The sequence below is a fragment of the Neopsephotus bourkii genome, unplaced genomic scaffold (genome assembly GCF_033783945.1).
Source record: "Neopsephotus bourkii isolate Nb327-2 ecotype Australia unplaced genomic scaffold, CSIRO-AGI_Nbou_v1 NB_1707, whole genome shotgun sequence".
NCBI classification, from domain to species: Eukaryota; Metazoa; Chordata; class Aves; order Psittaciformes; family Psittacidae; genus Neopsephotus; species Neopsephotus bourkii.
The window spans coordinates 2959614-2981431 of record NW_026902181.1 but is presented as its reverse complement, the minus strand read 5'-3'; the positions used below and the strand labels follow the sequence as shown (position 1 = coordinate 2981431).

Below are 21818 nucleotides of genomic sequence, written 5' to 3'. Positions count from 1 at the left end.
AACCCTCCAAACTGTGTAGAAGTCCTACTGGGCAAAATGAAGCTATTTATCTACATATGTCTGTCCTTTTTGATGGCAGATGATTGAGTGTGGTACTCTGTTTCTCAGCAGTTATACAAACTAAAGGTGTCCCTCAATATGATTGGCAAATAGTATCCTTCATGGGTTGATACTGGGATCAGTGCTGTTTCACATCTTTGTCAGTGGCATGGACAGTGGGACTGGTGCAGCCTCAGCAAGTTTGCGGATAACTGGAAGGTAATAGATTTAGATTAGATATTAGGAGGAATTTCTTCAATGTAAAGTGGTGAGACACTGGAACAGGTTGCCCTGAGAAGCTGTGGCTGCCCCATCCCTGGAACTGTTCAAGGCCATGTTGGATGGGGCTTTGAGCAACCTGCTCTAGTGGGTTGAACTAGGTGATTTTTAAGGTCCCTTCCGACCCAAACCATTCTGTGATGATTCTATGAATACAAGCTTTGCTAATGACAAAAAGTAACAGTGTGGAAGAAGGCTGGAAGGCTCTTATATGCTTATTGTAGGGTACAGTCAGTAAGGGAGAAATAGTGATTGAAAGTGATAATTCCTCCTGGATCCCTGCCCTTCCATGCATCAGAGGGAGATGCTTTCTTCATTATTGAAAGTTTTTATCAGACAAGGGGGATATTCTATAAACTCACTTCTGCCATGATACTTCATAGATACTTCTGTATAGATACTTATGTATACTTATGTACTTACTTATGTACTTACTTATGTACTTACTTATGTATACTTATCTATACTTCTGTATAGATACTTATGTATACTTCTGTGTACATAGATACTTCTGTGGATTGAAGCATGATTACAGAATCCTGAGATCCTTGTAATTGTTACTTGTGTAATAGTTGTAATAAATATTTATTTTCTAATGGAACATGCTAAAATTTTCACACTGAAATTCAAATATTCTTTTTGTTTGAATACGTATTGCGTGTCCATGCTGTACTTTGAAGTAATGATGTGAAGAGTAAAGGAGCTGAAGTTTCTCAGCTTGAGTCTGTGTACTTTAGCAGGATAGTCACTTTCCATTTGTCTGAATCCCGAGTTTATGAAACGTAGCTAAAAATGCATATCAAAGCTTAAATCCATTCTGAGGTCTGATAGCATTTTAAGGGTGTACCAATTGAAAGTATAGAAACCACTGCAATCTTAACTCTAGTTTGGACTGAGATAAAAAATCTTCTCCAGTGCTATGCTTACCCTCTAGTGAACTAATCCCATTACAGTATATGCAAGACAGCTATTGTAATGTAACATGAAGTTTTAAAAGCTGGTTGTCTTTTGACAGAACCCAGAGCTCTTACCTTCATGAACAAAGTTGACAAGGTGGCCAGTGTCCATGACCCTTTGATATGCTTCATTCTTTCCAGTACAGGTAAAATGGAATTTCCTCTGTTATGATTATTTCCAGTAGTGGGAAGTTGGGAAGGGACATTTGGAGAGCAAGTATTTCAGCATCCTGCTCAAAGCAAGATCAGGTAGCTCAGGGCCTTTTTTCAATCTAGTGGGGTTTTATACCATCTCCAAAGATGGAGATTTCACAGCCTTTTCTGGGTATCCTGTTTCTGTACTTAACTTTTACTGCTGAGAATTTTTTCATATATCCACTGGAATTTCCCTTGTGCTGACTTGTGACTGTAACCTCTTGTCCTGGCTTGTGCACTTTTTTTGAAGAGTCTGGCTTTGTTGTCTTTCTAACTCCACTTGCACTTAGACCCTCCTTGTGTTTCTCTGGTGGTACAAACCAAATTCCCTTGGTGCCTCTGTGTATGTCATGTATTGAGCCTTGATATATATTTATAAACGCTTAAAATAACCTAGAAGTTGCCAGTGTCCTCAGTAAGACTAAGACAGGCCAATGAGAGTGCTTATTTTGCTTAAGCGTTTTGAAGTGTTCTTGCCTGTGTGCTTTTAATCTGCAGTATTTTCATAGAATCATAGAATGGCTTGGAAGGAACCTTGAAGATCATCCAGTTCCAGCCCCCCTGCCACGGACAGGGACACCTTCCAATAAAGCAGATTTCCTAAAGGCCCATCCAGCCTGGCCTTGAACACTTCCAGGGATGGGGAATGCACAGCTTCTCTGGTCAACCTGTTCTAGTAGCTCACCACCCTCACCGTGAAGAATTTCTTCCTAATATCTAATCTAAATCTACCTTTCTCCAGTTTAAAGCCATTCCCCCTTGTCCCATCACTACTTGCTCTTGAAAAAAGCCCCTCTCTGGATTTCTTGTAGGCCACTTTAGGTACTGGAAGGCGGCTCCGAGGTCTCACCAAAACCTTCTCCTGATGCATTTTCCTCAGAGGATGTCTTTTCGCCTTTGACCATTGAGAACAGGCTATTCATTTTGTTAGAGTGAGTACAATATCTGAGGTCTGGACAGATAGCTTTGTTTTCATTTTGCTTCCTTATCTGTCCCCTGTTTGTTGCATCTAGTCCTTCTCAGGTAATAATAAACTTGTTTACTTATATGCCTTCTGTTGGCAGTATGTGGCACTGCTGCGTTTAATGAGTAATAAGTTTTTCACAAAACTTGAAGCACATGTGCCATGTTATGCATCAGGAATGACTTTCCTTTAATGATCAAATGAGAAAATGATTCAGTTCATTGTGGCAAAGAGTTGTGTAAAATGTAACTTAGCAGAATATTAATAGAATGCTTTACAGGATGACTGACGGGCTTAGGCTATCGGGCAGTAGAGTGCGTATTAAAATGAAAGGAAGAATGATTGCACTTTAATCTAAGCCTAACAGAGGAAAAGGTCATCTTAATTCTCTACTGGAAAAAAGTCTACTCCAATACATGACTTACCTAGAAAATTCTAAGCATTTTGTAGTATATGTTGATGGAAGGGTACCTGAGCACATCCGTCATTCTCTTGCTTTTTTCAGTGTTGCATTTCTCTAGGAAAAGTTATTGTATTTATACATTTGCAGGCAGGCTCTAAAACATGGCAGCCTGCCCTCTCTACCTATTTTTCCCCTTTCCAAAATAAAAAACTTAAATTAGTTATTTCATTCAAGGCTTTTGAAAAGATACTTGGTGTAGGTAATGTGCAATAACTAGGTTTTGAGTTTGTTCAAATAGGTCAGATGGCTTAATTATTTACCCATGTATCTGTTTGACTATGACATCTAAACCAGCTCTTGTGTCTGATCTGGTGCGTCTTGTATGGTGACTCTCAAGATGCATTGAGTTCAGTATGCAGACCTAAAGACAAGAAAATTTTTTGTTTGTTTTGTGTTGTGAAGAACATTGATAACATCACTTTTTCTTGCATCCTCACGGATAGTGATATCAGCCTCTGGGTACTGGAGCCAATGGAACTGTTTTTTCCTATGCCAGATGTGAACCCTGCCCATGGTGTCTTAGTTTTGTGAATGGTAAGTGTTACTCAAGGAACTGGACAGAACAGCTATTTACTTAATAATGATATTTTGGTTGTTGAGTGTCCTGATAAGCTAAGCTGACTTAAGTGGATTGAAACATTTGCAGACTCCCAGAAGACTGGAATATAAAAATAACAGGTACCTGTTTTGTTTCTATATCTGTACAGATCTAGGGCAGTGCTGATAGAGTAGATCTAAATAGTACACTTTATAGTTGAATCTTGTTTTTAAAAAATCTTTCTTCGGAGAAAAAGAGGGTGTTGGGACAAGAGTTCACTTTGTGAAGAAGTTAATTTCTGTTTAATGAATGGTGCTTAAAATATGAGGATGGTGTACCCGGGTGGAGCACATTTGTTAGCCTGTTGCACTACTTACTGTAATCCTTTGCTTAAATGTGGTTATGCTTTCTTCTGAGGTATTGGTTTTGGGGGAGCCTTAAATATTAAGATCTGGTTACCTCAATCTGCAGTCCTTCTTTAAGGCATAGAAATTCACAGTCCATCAGTCAATTTTTAGGACCTTCTGAGTAATACTGTATAAATTCAGCAGTCTCACTTTACTTGTGAGCCTCTGGGCTTCCATGCTAAATTGTGTGGGTATGAGGAAATGCAGACAACTTGATCTCATGCAGATCTATGGTCTACTGTGGCTAAACTATTTCTTCTACCCAAGTTAATCATCTTAAGCTAATGCTGTTATTTTTTTCACTATATTGCAGTCTGCTGAAGACCATAAGTACAGTTTTCTTTAACCTCCTGGAACCCACGGTCCCTTCTCTTGTAAATAACTCATGCATGATCAGCCTGTTTTTGAGGAAGGCTGTACTGACTTCATGCTCACCTTGACTCCTTCCTCTAATACAAACTCCACTCTTCCTTCTCATAACTTCTGTCTATGTTTCTAAATCCTTTATGTAGCACTTTGGAGACAGCTAAATACACAGTTATCCTGCATACCACACTAGTGGATTACCTCTATAGAAAAATATGACTTAAATCTCTGCTGATTTCAGTTTATAAAATTGTGCATTCCCAGCTCTGTGTTCTCTCTGCTTCTACAGCTTACATGCAAACATTTTCCAAATGTCTGAGAGAAAATCCACAACCAGTTGCCTGCCATAAGAGCTGTGGTAGTATCAAAGGAATGTCTCTAGCTGACTAGAGCAGAGATGTTATAATTCTCAGGTCCTTCCCTCCAAAGGGCTTGGGGTTACCCTCCACTGTGTGCCCTTTCAAGGGGGGCAGAGGGATGCAGTTGGCACAGTCAGCTCTTGCTGGACACTCCAGATGCTCCTGCAGAGTGTCCACATGCACTTCAGTACACACAACCTCTAAGACTGCAAATGGTATACAGCTTTACCCATGCAGAACCTTTAAATGTGTTTTGAATTCAGTGTGCTCACTGGGCCTGTTCATAGTAGCCACTGAAAATAGTCTTAGGATCATTTCTTAGTTCATTCATTTGCTGCTTAAAAATTATTTGGGCTACCCCACCATTATGGTGGAGTGAAAGCACCTTTGAGATTTTCATTGCTTTTTGCAGTGAAAATTGAAAGATGCTTGGGTTCTTTTACTGAAGCATCTGGCTGGAGCAAATGAAGCATGCAGATTGTGTGAGGAGTGAGGTCAAATTCTCCTCCTTTGCATTGGAGTTCCAGTCCAACAACTGCTGGACATAAACAGCTGCTGAGATATCTCGTTTTCCTGTTTCCCACAAAGGAAAAAACAGCAGCTGGGTCTGAAGTGCCTCAACTGATTTAGACATGTTCCTGGTTATTTCTACAGATAGATACCTTCAGTTTCATCGGCAGAGTGCAAAGTAAGAAGGAAGGATGGACCGTAAACTATACACTTTATTCAAAAATACTATTTCTCATATGTTTTGTTAATGCTTCTACCCTCAATCCTGGCCTTAGAGGAGAAAAATGTGTCAGTGCCCCAAGATGGCATACTACGAATTGCATCTGGCTGAGATTTTTTGGGGACAGGGAGATTGCTGGTACTTCAGCAAACCTGTGGTTTAATCTTCCTCATCTTGCTTTATGGTCATGGGAGGTGAAAAAAGGTAAGAATATTTAGCATCAATACATTGGCCACTTCTGAAATTAACAAAGCTGTGGGTGTATTTTAAATTATCCTGTGATTTTTTCTTGTTAAGATCTTACTACCATCTGTAAAAGTACACTCCAATATCAGTTCTGGGGGCTGGAATTTGCTGTTCTGGAAATAGAATTATTTTGGATTGCAAGCTATGGGAGGGCTGCATGTCTGTCTTCAAAGCTAAAATGAACTGCAGATGAAACCCTTACTGAAAAAAAAAAAAGAAATATTTTTAAATGCTGCTGTAAAACTAACACTTCCAGGACAGGGGTTAGGTATTAGGAGAATGCTTTTTGTCAGCTCTTTTTTTTTATTTTTATTTTTTTCTCCCTTAAATAATTTGGATGTACATAAATATGGCAAATATTATTTGCTGTGAGCAAATGAAGCTGTCTGTTTTGATAGCTGATTCAGATGGGAGGAAGGATGGAGAGTAGTTGAGATGCAGATGGAGAGTGGCGGGAAATTATATAACTTCCAGACCTTATGAAATCACACAATTTATAATGGCTCTGTTCAGAGGTGCCATATCCAGGGACCTCTCAGTGATGAATTTGCATTGCTTACTGACACCCATTACATGTCTTCCTCCTTTGTGATGAGGCATGTGCAGTGGAATTCTGGGTTTGTAAGGAGACAGAGGTGTGTTTGTGTGTTTTTAAAACATCTGCTGTTACATGTTTGTGTTGATAAAGGGAAGGCTGAAGTAGTACACTTATAGTGAGAGCAGGAGGTAATGAGTTCTTATAAAGAGAATTGATTTCTCAGGGCACTCACCCCATAGTTGTGGATCACAGGGTAATTTTGCCTCTGACACAGAGCAGTTTTATCCCAGTTATAATGAGCTACTTGTGTTAAGATCCAAGTTGTCACCTGCATCTTTGTTTCACCCTTCAAGTGATTCATTTTGTTTTGTTTTCATTTTATAAGGGAGTATAAGCTTAACATGCATTTTAGCCTTTATTTTTAAGGAACTTCTAGAAAGCTTTCTTTTTCTTAAAGGTAGTACATCTGTACATATTGACTGTTTAAGTACATTTGGAATGTAATCTGTTTTAACAGGATCTTTTTATATTTTCTCATTTAATGATTCTTTTTTTTTAATAGAAAAGACTTAATACAGAACTTCCTTTTTAATTCAAATTTTTATACCTTCCCACCTTAGGATGAATATCTAAACAGCGGTCTTCAGTCTTGCTTCAAAATGTCCCTGTGTGCATCCTCCCACAAGGATTTTTCTCAGTTGCTGCCACTTCAGGATATCGGATGCAATAAGACAGAAATTAAAAACTCACCTGCTAGCATCGTCTCTCCAGTTCCCTACAGTTGTAATCAGTCCACGCTGACAGCAGAACACAGTCCAGTCTATATTCCCTCATCTTACATGGAAAGCAGACATGAATATTCTGCAATGGCATTCTGCAGTCCTGCTATGATGAATTACAACATTTCCAGCAATTTTGGTGATTCAGAGACTGCATCCACAAGGCAAACGTCAAGCCCAAATCTGTTATGGTCTGCTCCCAACCATCGCTCCCCTCTGACACTACACTGTCAGTCATCGCTTCTGTATGCAGAGCAACCAAAGAGTCCATGGTGTGAAGCAAGACCAATGGAGCCTGTTCTACCTGTGACCAGGTCAGTACTACTGACTTCCTTAAAACTTTGCTGAAAAGTATTTCTTTAGCTCTTTTAAGTCTTTTCTTCTTACATTTGAGTTCTCTGTGCTGGTCTCTCCGAAAAACAATACAAAATAAACCCTCCACCAAATACCAAATCGGACCTGGGTTTTGTAGGGTTTTTTACATATAACTACTGAAATTGGATTAATTTTTTTTTCAATAGCTCTTAGACAACTGCACACCAAACAAAAGTTCAAGACTGCAAGGTACTAATTTGTGTTATAAAAATGACATTTGCTCTGGCAAATTAAGTCCTTTCTTGGTTTATTTTGGTTTTAGTATTAACAGTCCCACAGTAGCATGCACCACATTCAAAGTGATACTGCTACTGAAAAATTCTGACACTTTCTTGTTCCTCTTCTCAACTGACTTTATAAAGGCATTGTGAACAGCAGATTTATAGCCTAAATTTTAAGCTGTAAAGAAACTATATTTGCAAAACCATGTTCCCATTCTGCACATTTACTCATATTACAAACCATAAGCCATGTGTAGATCATCAGTAGATGAACTCTATTGATTGGTGCAACAGCTATTGAATGGATAAAAAGCTCAGGGTGTTGGAGGTGCTGTTCCTGTTGTAGCAGCTGTGTGTTTATTCATAGGGCTCCTATTTAACTTCAGCAGTCATTGTGAGTATGAAAAATAGTGTGTTTTGGCAACAGTTTTAGTTCAATTTATAATAAAAGATTGGTGCTATTTTTGTGACTACCCACTTTGCTTCTGCAATGGGTGAGCCTCATATTGTCTGCACAGGGCTCAGGCGTGAGATCTGTTCCACTTCTGACTTGTAGGCTGCACATATCTTCAGCCTGGTCACCTGAGTATTCTGTATTTGGAGTCAGCAGAGAGTAGCAGGCAGTTCTGCAGTGCAACTACTTTAAGTGCAGGCGTGTGGCTTGGGAGAGGCCGTTATTGTAGCACTTCCATAAGAATTCCCCAAGCAGGTCTGATGAAAACAGGGCTAACATCCATGCTCGTCCCGCTTGCATTATTTCAAAACTTTGGCAGCCCTGGGAAGGCTGTGGTAGGTTAATGTTTGAAGCAGTCCAGATGATGGGACAGCAGCTGGGAAAACACAGGAGCAAGAGCACATCATCTGATGCTCTACACTGTGCTCTCTGAATAGGCAGAAAGGAAGCCAAACCTGTCACACTGGAGCCTAAGCAAGTAAGTTTTCTGCCAATTGTCTTCTTGTAGCTGATGCTGACCTAACTAAGAGGAGAAATCGGTGAAGTCTAGAGTCTAAATTTAGGAATGATCTATGGATGATCTTTGCTGTACAGCAGCAAGTAACTACTATGTTGCTTGGTAGCTGGACCTTCTCAGGGCTTCATTTGTCTCAGCATGATACATTTTCATCTCCCATGTGTGTACAGAAGTTGTAAAAAAGGAAAAAAATACAAATTTGACATGGAAACTGATTTGGAGAAAACTCCAGGAACAAACTTGCCAACAAAGTTTTCAAGCTGGCAAGCAGGTATTCTTTATTGTGGCGCGGGGAGATATGGGGGATAGCTCCTCCTAACGTGTGTCCCCGTATTGCTATACAAGCCATCCTTATATAGTCCCTGGGCATACATGTTCATGAGGCTACGTATGGATTACATCGTTTTCCAGAGAGTTCCCTGCATGCGTACAGAATTGTGGTGGTGGTCTCTGAGGGTTGTTTACTTCTTCCAACGATCTTCATCACTTCTGGCAGCCTTTGAAGCACGCGCAGTAGACGCTCTTACCAGTTTAATTGGTTTGTTAGCACCAGAGACATAATAATCCTCCTATCCTCCTACTTATCAGTTAGTTTAACTGTAGCCCATCCTGGACACCTGCGGTTCCCAGATACTCCTTATCCCTGTGTCCTGTTCTTCTAGACTGTTTTTCTTAAAACTATGCCAACTATAATGATTTATCTTGTGAGAATTCTCAGTATGTTCTCTAGCTGTACTCTGTTTTTTTTCTATGTATCATGCACCTCAATGATTTTCCATTGCTACTGTTACAAAGCCATCAAACTTAATATTACTTAAAACTGATTCTAAAGGTTTTTATATATTCCATTTTGTGATTTTGTGCCCCCTTGTCTCAAAACACAAAAAGCAGGAGCTGTATTTCCCTTATTATGGATATCTGTTCTCAAATAAAGCTGTAAGGAAAAAAACAAAACCACTGTATTTCCTTTTGCTTTATCCCTTGGTGAGATCTTAGATTAATGTCATGAACACTATATTTATTATCATGGGAACAATGACTGTGACAGTACAGATTTGTAGGTTATACCTTAAAGGAAGAGTTCTTGGGATTGAAACTTAAAGGAATAGCTCTGTGAGAAGGGAGAGACTAAGGCTGTAAAATGTAATTTTGAAGTGTTGTAGTTTGAGAAAAGGGATTTTGTTTAAAAAATAAGTAAGAAAACATTGCTGCATATTTAAGTCTATTACACGGTTCATTTTACTTTTCAAAATAAAGCAGGAGTCTCACAGTGAGTGGAGAGTATTTTCCCTGGGTGTAAAACTCTGTTAATGTTAGCTAAACTAATGTGATCTACTTTGCTAAAACTGATCACTGTGTAATTTGGATCTCCTTGCACATGATCTTAAAATAAGGGAATGTTGTGAATTCAGGTTCCTCTTCTCACAAATAGGTGCTTTACATGAATTCAAAAGGAACATATTTAACTTTGTGAATGCAAATGTTATACAGTGTAGTGTTACTTTGCACCAATAGTTCAGCAAAAATGAATTGTATTTCTTATAAAAATAATCATGAAGATAAAAGGAATGTGACAGACTACTTTAAAATATAATTACACTGAAATTTATTTCTGCCTTTGTCCTCTAAACGAAAAGTTTAAATTAAATAAAAGTTTATATTCAAAATGAAAAGAAAGATTGCTTTCTAAAAAGCATTAGGAAACTTTAATGAAGTTGCTGGAGTGATGTTTCTGGAACTTAATTTGTTCTTTTTTCCTATTATTTTTCTTGTACTTCTGACCAATTGCAGCTATAGTGTGTAAGTAAAGGAGTTTGGGTACATAGGCTAGTAACGCTTGCTTAGAATTATTTAGTAACTTTGTCTTGTTCCCTATTGTCTGAAGCCATAATTATTTGCGTTATTCTCTTATGCCTTTTTTTTTTTATTGTGTTCACTCTGTAGAAGCAGTTGAAAGTATCTTGAAGTGTCTTTGAGGTGATGGATTGGTATCTCTTTTATGGTGGAATAGTTACAGAGATTAAGGAAAAATGCCTCTTAATTTCGAGGTATCTATGTCCTGATTTTCAGCATAATAATGCTTGGAGCGTAGCAGAACTTGTACTTTGGAGAGATAAATGCTGACAGTTGTGTGGTATTCACAATTCTTGAAGTTATACTGGGGGGAGTCTCTAGAAAATGAGGAAGATAAAGAATGAAAAGTATTCTTCAGCTGTTTTTTACCTATCATCTTATACACATTCTGGGAGAAGGGAAAAGCCTTCTTCAGTCCTACAGCTTTGGCCTGTATGAGATAGTTTGAATTATCTCCAGGCACTGAATGAGAAATTTTTAAGTTAGAAATGCTTTTTCTCAGTGGTTTGGGTGTTGTTTGTTTTTTTTTTCTTTCTCTCTTTCTTTTTATACTATAGAGCAGTTTAAGTTTTTTAAAAAAACCAGCAGACAACAAATGCCATGAGCAAATTTCTGGGTCAAATCCTTGTCACTCTTTTCCATTTTTAATAAAATGTTGGATTTATGTTCAAGTTTTCCAGGTATGTACGCACAAAACACTTGTGGCAAAGTTACAGGTAATTAGGAGACATGATAGATACTGAATAACATAAACGGTCTTGCTAATTCCTTCTCCTTTAGGGTAATCATCTTGCCACTGTTGATGACTAGTAGGAAATCACTGACCTGTTACTTTAAAAAAATTCTTTATTGTTTTTATAGAAACATAACATCTCTCTATATAGAAACCATGCTCATAAAAGAGAGAGGAGTATTAGGAGGTTTAAAGTGAATGTATGTGATTCCTCAGAAGCAGCCAGGGAACACCCGCCATTGCCCTGCGTCCTTTGGTGCAGGAGCTTTGTGGGCATCCAGCCAGCTATGGCCGGTTCTTCTGGAGGACCTGGCAACTCAGTCATCTCCTGAGCATACTGGAGGGTGCCAGTCCCAAGAGCACCTCCAAGGAGTTGGTCTCTAACCTGCTCCGGTTCGCTGTTGCGTGGATACACTGTCTGATTGTGAGGTTCTTAGGGTAAAGAATGTGTACCTTAAAGCTCTCATCTGTTTTCTAGTTCTGTTGCCCATAAGGACAATAGTAACAAAATGACTGGATTTGATCCTCCTGCTGTGCTGCTGCAGCTATCAGAGATGAGTAGATTTGATGCCCGTTTGGCCTGCAGGAGGAATTCACTCCAGATTGTTGCTTTGAGTGCAAGCTGTGTGCTACAGCCTGTGGAAATCACACAGCTTGCACATGTGCTGGGTGATTGTCGTTAAACTTTTAGACAGGGAAAGAAAAAATGTTTTTAAAACAATTGTCATGACTGGAAGGTGGAAAGTAACACTCCTCAGTGAAATGTTGCAGTGTGTGCTTTTTCTTTATTTTCATCCATAACATCTTGATGCTTTAACAGTGGCAATAATCATTGCTCTCTACAGCATATAAATCACTCACTGAGGTGCTTTCTAGATAATTTCGATTTTCTGGCTCTCATGGTTGGATCATGATTTCCAAGTAGAGCTTAAAAACATACCTCTTTTGCTGATGTGAAATGCCGAATTACTTTTTCTTTCAAATACAGGGAAACAGGAATAACAATGCTTTTTCCTCCTTGCATTACCAGCGCATTAGGTGTGTGTGATACAGTCCCTTCATTCTAAGGGGAGTTCCCCACACTGGTCTTCCTAGCATGGCAGAAGGGGAAATAATTAGTGATTCAACAATCCATTAACAGGGCTCTGTGTGTAGTCAAAGACCGGGAACATGAAGGAACATTATTTAAAAGCTTGCAGTAACTTAATGAAACAACAAATACCATATTTCTTCTGTTTGGAATTTGCTCAGAGAACCACCTTTCTTCTTTTCCAGACTTTCTACTAGGAAATTGAGCACATTCTCCTCAAATACTTATAAACATGGTGATATTTATTTGGCACGTGGGTATGTTTATCCTTATCTTCTCTCATGAATCCAGCACAAAGTCTATGTTAGTTAAAGTCTCTTTGATAGCATTTTCAGCGTGTTTCTACTGTTCTGTTTAAACTTGCTCTTACTAGTGAATAGGTTTCTTCTGCCTTGGCAATGTGCTTTAGAAGTCATAAACCATGCTACCTTCTGTCTTACCCAAACTTATATTTCTTCTCTTTCATAAACTGTCTGCAAGTTGGGATGAGGAAAATTCTAGAGTTTCTAACTTCTGCCTCTGTGTTCAAGTTTATACCTATAAATTGATTCTCAGGTTTCTTTTGTCAAACTGCTGCTGAGCATTTGCACATGACACTATCTTCTCTTTGTCTTGGAACCATTTACTATTGGATTTCATGATCTTAAAGCTCTTTTCCAACCTCAGTAATGCTATGATTCTGCAAAGGTAAAACATGCCAAAACCACCAAGAAAATGAGACCCTGATAAAAAAGTACAATGGATGTTCTTCCTATATATAAAAACCTCTCCACTGATAATCTAAGTTTCTTTCCTCTGTTGTTTGTTTACAGGATCTTGTTGTCAGGAATTGGCTGTTATTTCATGTGTCTATCCTGTTCTAATTTTAATCCAGTTGCTAAGAATAGTTCCATTAAGTTGTAACTATTTGCAGCACTTTAGGAATGCATATGTATTACTAATTTATATGAAGCATTTTTTCTTTTGATGTATGGAAGTATTTTATTAATTGTGTTTTTCCATTCTTCTTATATTCAGACTACCTTTTACTTGGCATTAGGGTGATCAGTGTGGGTTGTCACCTTGAACAGAAAGCTTTATCTAACATTTTGACTTCATCTGGTAGCCTGAGATTCACATCTCAAGATATTTGTCTCCAGCATCTCATTGAATGAATAAATCCTCATTTAAAGGATGACATACTTGAAACCGGATATGTGTGTATTGCTCCATCTAGAATTTTGCCTTGCAAACAGTACAAAGCAGTTGCTCCTCTGCTTGTGGTAGCAGTTATCATGTCTGACTGAGCTGTCTGAGTTCACGCATTCCATGCAAAGCTTCCCAAAGGCAAAGTCCACTTGGTTTGCAAATTCCTTTTTTCCCAGAGTTCATGTGAATAACACATCAGCAATCCAGTTTTATGCCTGTAAGTATTTTAAAGCTTCACAGTTTCTCAACATTGAAAGCTCTGGGAATCAGACTTTATGCTTTAAATAACCATAGCAGAAAAAGGCTTATCCTGTGAAACACTATCCTGTGTTTAGTAATAAGAAGACTTTATAGAGGGAAAATAGATGACAATGGAAAATAATGAAACTATTTGCAATGTAGATTAAGTTTTTCCTCTTTTATAACAGATGATTTTTTTCTTTTTTCTATCAGAGAAACATTGAAAAGAAAAACTAATGGCAATGACTGTACAAGCCCAGTTGCAAATACTCCTGGCTCAAAACGGGATGCCCACTTCTGTGCAGTCTGCAGTGACTATGCTTCAGGATACCACTATGGGGTCTGGTCATGTGAAGGCTGCAAAGCATTCTTTAAAAGAAGTATTCAAGGTAGGACTATCAGCTTTTGATAACTTTGCTCAAAAATGTTGTTTCAGGGTTGCAGTGATTGATCTAGTAATGAGTTGACCAAAAATCCTGGCATATGGTGCTGCAAGCTGAAAAATAGAGCAACATGTGATTTAACTAACTTATCTTTTGGCTCTTATGTTATCAAGAAATGTTACAAAATGAGCAGCTGATTTCTTTAGAGAAGAGGTGGAATACACAGCATGGGAAGGTCCTGCAGCAAAAGCCTCAATGGGATGGCACTGCAGACCTGTGAATCTGATTGTGGTTTGTGTCCCAAAGTAGATACAGTAATTGTGAATTTTTTATAATAGACACAGAGTAGGTAAATATCTGGAGTCTTTGCTAGCCAGGAGCTATTCTCGACAAGAGCATGTTGCCTGGAGCTGTTGAGTCATAGCGCATAATACCTACACAATATGTAGGATATAAAAATATGTGGAGCAAGTATTAGGTACAAAAATGATTTTTGTTATTTCTCAGTCCTCCACCCCTGAGAGCCTACACCGCAGGATTTCTTCCACTGCCAGATCTCTCCAAGATTTGTTTTAATCCTTAAATATTTGGTATTTGGTTCAAATTTGCTGAGTGGCTGCAGTGTGAAGTAAATGTAGGTCTCCATGTTTGTGATCACAGCCTATGGGCAGCGGTTTATGCACTTATTGGAGCTTTGAACCTCTTCATTTCTTGAACCATAGCTCTACTTAACATGTTGTTTGGCCTCGCTTGGCATCTCTTGGTGGAAACTTACTTGGATTGACACTGGATACTGCATGCAGATACTAACAGCAAATCCTGTCATTTTTCAGTTTATAATGTTCCTTTCCTCTTCTGCACACAAAGCCTTTAGCAATCTTGAGATTTTTTGGGGGGTTTGGCTCAATATGGCAGAGTTGGTGTCAGTTTTAATTCAAAACTTGTTTGGCTTTTCAATTTATTGTGCAAGTTCTGCATGGATGAGTAACAACTTCCATACACTAGTGCAGGTACTTTCGATTTCTAAAATAATTGAAGAGAACTTTGTCTTCCATTTGTCACAAATGAATTTGATCTCAGAGTGGTTTCTGTCAGGAAAATTATTTGCTTGCTCTGGGTTGCTCACATGTGCTTTGGCCATGAACAAGGTACCCATTGTGGCCTTTTGTACATCTTAATGTACCCTATCAGGTAACGTTTGCTTGTAATTCAAGTAAATGAAAGTTCTTGGCATAAAACACTAGCAAGCACTCAGTTGTAGCTGTTGTTACGAGGGGTAGTGCTTATAAAACCAAAAATCTTCTGGGCCTACTTATAGACCAAAACATTGGGCCAATGTATAATTAAAATTAAATGGTATGACTGAGCAACTGTGTGTGGTCTCCTCTGCTTGCCCAAGTTTGTACTGTAGTATTTGTCCCACATCCCTGAACATCTGCCTGCAGGCTGAATTATCCCAAGGTCACAGGAGTTTTAGACCACTTTATACTCCTGTGTGCTTGGGTTATAGTGCAACAGAAAGCTTCTTCCTTCTTTACCCCGCATGTTGTGTGAAGAGTGATAAACAGTAATTTGTTTTTCAGTCGTATCTGCCAGTAGCAAATGGGACAAAATGTAACTTGATCTTTTTAAAATCGCCAGTTCAAAAATTCAAGGTTAAAATTATTTTAATTTTGCAAGGAAATAGTCAGAATGGTTCAGTTAAACAGTTACTCTTGGGGACATGAACTCTTGGACTTCCATCAGGTAAAAAAAAAGCCTTTAGTAATGCTATCTTTGCCTAATCTGTTCTTAAAGTTTGAAAAAATAACTTTAAAGCCCACAAGCTGAGAGAATTAAGAGCTGTAAATGAGTGAATATTTTTTCATCCTTTGCAGTATTTGGCAGGATGTTATTTGACTGTATTTACACCTAGCGCACCCCCCAGTTTACAGTAATAAAATTTTGGGACCACATTACTGATTAATGAAATACAATAATGTAAAGGAATTTTGGTAAGGGTGACATGAGGTTGGAGAAAAGGAGAAGAGAACAGAAGAGGCTGTAGTGGAAACTGGTATAAGTAAGAGAAACACTTGTCCAGATTATCTGTAAGTTATACCTTCTGCTTGTGCTTTTCTTTGTACTAATCAGTACAAGTCATTTTAAACTAGTCTGCTTTCTATCTTGAGCTGTTTTTAAATTAACTTTGATCCTTGAGTCAATCCTCCAAAGGCTTCTTCATTCCTGGAACTCACCAAATCAGAGAGTGCAGTTAAATAGAGCTGTAGTTTACCTAAATCTTTGCAGGACTAGAGCTGTGTGCTCTGGCTGCTGTTTTCAACTCTGCTGAGGAAAAAATAATTTACTATCTACCACCTGTAAGAGTCCCAGTAAGAAGTTTGAGGTTGGGAGCAAATTTCCACAAGAGTGTAGGTCTCACTTTCATAAATGAGTTGGTATTAGAAGGTGCTTAGTTGTCTAACAATCATCATGAAAAACTGGTGTATGTGCCTGGTTACTTTTTGAGGCCACAGATTTATGTTTTCGGTAAAAGAAAACATACATTTGTTCATCAGTTAAATTAGTGGAGCTTAGATAGATGCAAGTGAAGAAGTTGTGATGCTTAAAACCAAGAAGATCCTGGATTGGCACATGACAGAGAGACTGTTGGAGGTGTTAAATTTACTCCTCTTCCTCTTCTGCAGGACATAATGATTACATCTGCCCAGCTACCAATCAGTGCACGATAGATAAAAACAGGCGCAAAAGCTGCCAGGCGTGTCGGCTACGGAAATGTTATGAAGTGGGAATGATGAAATGTGGTGAGTTTTGCATGTCTCTGTTGATTGCTTGGTTTTGCTGGCTTTTTTTTATTTTCCCCTTTTTCTTTTTCTTGGAATCCTAAAAGGACACAACAGGCAATTAAAGCAAGGTTTAAACTGGTTTTATAGGAAGAAGTGTACCAATTCTTAATGCAAAAGATTTTTATTTTCAGAAGAAAACCTGTGGGAAGAGGTTAGGTGTAGGTTGGGCACATGAAAACCATAGTACCTCTGCAGAGCTCTCTGAAGGCGGTTTACTTCCATGCTGTGTTTTGCAGAATGGGAGCCCAAGGCTAGCTGCTTCCTGAGCCTCAAATCAGACTGAAATCCTTTCTAATATGGGGTAGATGAGCCTGTACTATGCTCTGCTGGCTGAATGTAAGGCAAGAACAGCAGTGCCTCATCAAAGCAGTAGTTCATTAACCCAGTATTCTGCCTTCAACAGTGGCTTTGGGAAGAGTGTAAGAATGAGATTAGCACCTGCGTGAAACTACTGCTGACAACTCAGCTCCCAGAAGTTGAGGACTTCTGGTTTAGAAGAGGTTTCTTGTAGGTGTCTTAATATATTAAGAGAATGGCAACTTTTCCATTGTCCCTCTTTTTGGTCCTATAAAGTCTTAGCATCTACAACATCCCACAGCACCTTGACCACCTGTCATGTGAAGAACCAGATCCTTGCTTGCCGGGCTTCTTTATGGGGCTTTGGTGGGGCAGTGAGTGGAAGGCAGTGGGTAGTCTGTTCTTTTTTACAACAAACTGTTTTCAGATGATGCCACACAGCTCTTCTATCAAAAGAAGTAGTGAACAAATACTCTTTGTTACTGCACCATTCAGAATTATCCAACCTTTTCTCTTTTCCTGTCTTGTACTTGCAGTAACGTGACTTCAATGTAGTTGCACATTTACAGATTATATTTTAAAGGTTACTTTTAAGAAGAAAGTAACTTTAAGATATTTCAATATCTAATATACTTTCGCAGCCAAGGTCTGTTGTTGGTTCTTACAGATTCTCCAATGTACATGATAGAAATAGGCTGGGAAAACATTATATAGGAACACTGGAGTGAAAAGAAGAAGGGCCCTGTGCTTGGTCTGCTGTGATTTGCAGGCATGCATCTCATTCATCCCATTTAATGTAGATACCAATTTCTATTTCAAGGCTAAGCACTGTTTAATTCTCCCACTGCTTTGATCTGAAGGCTGTTTGCAGATTATTATTTCTCTTATTATTAGGAGAATTCTTTAGAATTCCAGCCTCCATTATTGCTGGACAGTTAATGCCCATTTGTTCTTGTGGCAACATTGTCTTGTAGCTCCTCCTTACTGTTAATGGTCTGGTTGTGTTTGTGGTCTACATCACATCCCCTCATATTCTTTGTTTTATTATGCTTCACAAACCAAGAAGTCTCCTCTTTTTGCAAAATAGGAAAGTATCTGAAAGTCATCAGGGTAACTTGTCCCTCAATCTGCTCTAGAATTAATCAATTTTTCAGTTGGATGATCAGAATCATGGACAGTATTCCTGTGAACTCTCTTCACAGTAGTAGCACCAGTATCTCTTACCATGGGAGCTTTTACCTGCTTACAACCTAGGATCCTATTTGCCTTTTTTATGGTTGATTTCAGCTTCTCTATTCATTTCTAGCTGATAACTCCCAGCTTAAAGCTACGATTTCAATTGTTCCTTGTATTATTTTTGTATTCGTGAAGTACATTTAGTTTCTGTTGCTCAAGTCATCTAGTTCTTGCTATATGAAGCTCCTTTCTTCTTCTGCGCTGATGATGCATCTCAAAATCATGGATGTTTTTCATTATTATGGTCTTAGTTACCTTTGCTGTCTGACCTCCAGAAAAGAAAAACCTTACACTTGGAAATGAGACTCCTTTTGAAACCTTACTTTTTGAATGGTGTTACTGTCTTTTTTTTTTAACTGTAATATTTTATTCAAAGTTTTTTGAACAGGGCTTTCTATCAAGCCCCAGTTCTACAGTTGGAGAGTTTTTGCAAAGATTGATTCCAGTATGATATTATAAGGTGGCCCTCCCCAGTGCTTTCCTTAAGCTAATACTTTCTTTCTGATTGTCCAGGAAGTCCTGGTTTGTGATTAGATCTCATAAGCGCTATGGTATTACAAATAATAAATAACAATACGTACTTACGTCTTAGCCTGTGTTCTTTTAATCTTGTCACATATTCATCAGCATATTTTCCTACAATAGTGAATGTTGTAAGGCATTGATGACTGTGCCAGACCAAAAATGATACTTTCAAACTGTTAACAGGAATTTTATTTAAAAAAAAGTTTTCTAAGTAGTAGCACTGAAATTTGAGACTCCTGAGAATTTTATTTGAAAATCTAACAGTTTAATTTCAGAAAAATGAATATAAAAATTATTCCGAATTTTCTGAGTTGCCTGATCAGTTAAGTGGCGTCTGTGAGTAATGCTGATGCATGAACACAAAGTGACCGCCATTTAAACTAGACAGATTTTTAGACTGTATTTCTTGCATAAAATGTAATTGCCATTTCCTGCAGACCAGTGATTATCTTTCAAATTTTGTTCTGTTAGAGCCATACTTTAATACCAATTTTTCATTGTAGAAAGCTGTAAAAGAGTATGTTTTCTTTTTAATGGAAGTTTTTCCCCCATCTCTGCTCCTTTTCTAAGTTACTTAGTGAATACATTGGCTCACATCTGCTAAAACTGTGAATAAGGTAGAATGGTTTGTAAGTGCATTTTTTGCTCAGTGGAGACTTCTTGTCCAGCAGAAGTGATAAAAGAACCTCAATTACTGCTTTGTAGTTTATGAAAGCTCTCCATAAAAATTCTACGCTATTTGGATCAAATCTTTTAGTCCTTATTTTGCATCTTATCAATAGACACCTTGAGGAAAAAAATGTGTGTAAATAGCATACATTTCTGTGTGTAAATGTGATTATGCAGTACATGTCATTTTTAAAAGAGGAGGAGACAGTAAGCAAATGTGGCTTTGGAGTTGCCTGGTCTGAAGTTCTCTTGGATGTCATAACATTCATAACGTTGAGAATCAACTCAAGAAGGCACATGTATTTCAGTGGAAGCTAGCTGGGGGTTCTTTGTATCAATGTGATAATGAATTTTCTTACAAAATATACCATCATTGCCAAAAGCACTATGAGGGGCTTGGACACTGCAGCTGCCAGTTTCACTGTAGGAAGTCTGTGTTGCATGCTGTTCTGATCAAGAACACTACTGTCAGATTTTGGCACTAGGACTACCAGCAATGGTAGAAAAATAATTGCAAGGCACTGTCAACAGGAAGAAGGAAAACAGAAATACTGCAGTAAACTCTTCCCAGCAAACTCAAATAAACTGGACTGGGATAAAATTGATCTTCTCTTGGAGTTCTCTGGTGTTTACCTGAGCAGCCAAAATGGACTATAGGCTGTTTGCCAAAGGCAGTAAAGAAGAGGGGAGTTACTTCATCACTTAGCTGTAGCCACTCTGGGAGCAGCTATACTTGTGCTTTTCTTTTTTTGGTTCTTGAGGCTCAAATAGACCTTCTTCCATAAGGAGTTCCTAGGCTCCACTCCATCCCACTCCTTTTCTCCCAGGTGCCAGCTCTCAACATACTGAAAATGTTCCAAAAGTTCCTCCTTTCTATCCCCTCCCTGCCTCAAGTGAGGAGGTTGAGGGGCCATACTAAGAAGTGATGGAGCGATGCTGCCCTTGAACACTAGCATTATTCAACAAGTTTGCAGAAAGAAAACCACAACTCTCTGTGAGCTGGTATGGTTCAGGAGTTGCCTCTTTTTATGTCCTGTGTGTGGCTACTGTGCGCAGTTTCCACAGAGCACTTTGGAATGCTATAAATTACTTTTCATACAAAAAGAAATATTTCATTGCATTCACTGGACATAAAATGTGTTAATTATATTTTAGCTATTATAGAAATTACTGTAATTTTAGCTCCTATTCTTGTGTGTGTATGGCAGATGGCAGCTTCTTTGTCAGTAGGTCTGCTCTGTGAATACAGGTATACTCACAAGATTTGCATTTGCTTTCAAGGGAGACTGGAGTGATAATGATTTACTAATGTGTACTTGAGTGAGTTTTAAGCTCAAGCCCTTGCAAAACTTACTATAATATATTCAGTAGTAGAACCTGCAGTTGCTGCTGAACTGGTTAGTTACATTAGCAGTTGCCAGGGACCAAAATCAGTATCAAGAGCAATGTGCATTTAACTGCCAACCGTAACAGACAGCATTTGCCATTTTCAAAGAATTTGTAAAGCAGGAGTTGCTTTAAAAATAGCATGTTTCACTGCCGATAATACTTCTTGTGGCTTGTTCATGGGTAAGTGAACAGACTCATTTTAATGGCTTCTTTTTCAGTGTGTCTTATTTCTTATCTTCCTGTGATCATATACCCATGTGGTCTATGATGCTGTAGTTAGAGGTCTTGCCCTTGGCGCGTGTTCCCATCTGAATACAGCTATTTTCTTGTGAAAATAATAGATCTAAATAAGGAGAGTGCTGTAGGAAGGAGGAGGAATTTTATAATCTTGTGCATTTCTGTAGTTGCCTGAATTACCTTTATATGAATGAATATTAGCTATTAAGTATAGTTAGGGAATTTGTGGTGAAGTCGGAGACAGTCCCTTATCTGGGAAGCTCTATGTATTTTAATGCCACGACTTCAAGCAGATTGATCCACATCTCTGTGTCTAGTTAAGCCAAACATAAAGCTGGCCTATAGTTACTTACGATATATAGTTTTATAAGCACTTAAACATACCTGTTGGATGCTACCAGACAGACATGTAAGATTCCTGGGTCCTGCCTAAATTTTGGATTTGATTAGAAAGTACTGAAGTTCCTGTCTGTTGTTAAAATGTGTGTTAAGTGGAAAGGTTGCTACTTTCTGATGTCTTAATTGACAAGCAATTAGCAACCTTAAATATCGTTTTCATAGTTGTGTAATCTTACAATGCACTTTTTAAAAATACAAGCAGAATGAATTTTACTGTAGAAATAAGAATAAGTGGTATCTCGTAATTATTGACAAACTAATTTTATGCACTGCTTGGTGAATCAGCCTTCACCTGCTTTGGCAATA

The 21818-nt window shown here is 38.3% G+C and overlaps 2 protein-coding genes across 4 annotated transcripts in view; one reads left to right on the top strand and one right to left on the bottom strand.

Moving 5' to 3' along the window:
• The window catches only part of MTHFD1 (methylenetetrahydrofolate dehydrogenase, cyclohydrolase and formyltetrahydrofolate synthetase 1), a 95838-nt gene extending 93029 nt beyond the window's left edge, over nucleotides 1-2809 (bottom strand). Inside the window, exon 1 of the mRNA XM_061376401.1 lies at nucleotides 2806-2809. The gene's annotated coding sequence lies outside the window, so the exon portion shown is untranslated. The remainder of the gene's footprint in view (nucleotides 1-2805) is intronic.
• A 511-nt stretch (nucleotides 2810-3320) lies between these two features.
• Nucleotides 3321-21818, top strand: part of ESR2 (estrogen receptor 2) — a 36746-nt gene continuing 18248 nt past the window's right edge. For 2 of the 3 annotated variants that reach the window (XM_061376497.1, XM_061376500.1), the window contains exons 1-4: nucleotides 3321-3430; nucleotides 6701-7173; nucleotides 13745-13920; nucleotides 16602-16718. In XM_061376497.1, coding sequence (XP_061232481.1) covers nucleotides 3428-3430; nucleotides 6701-7173; nucleotides 13745-13920; nucleotides 16602-16718 — 769 coding nt within the window. In that variant the 5' untranslated portion in view covers nucleotides 3321-3427. Of the gene's footprint in view, nucleotides 3431-5042; nucleotides 5501-6700; nucleotides 7174-13744; nucleotides 13921-16601; nucleotides 16719-21818 lie in introns of those variants that run through there. The other variant, XM_061376499.1, reaches the window with a different exon arrangement.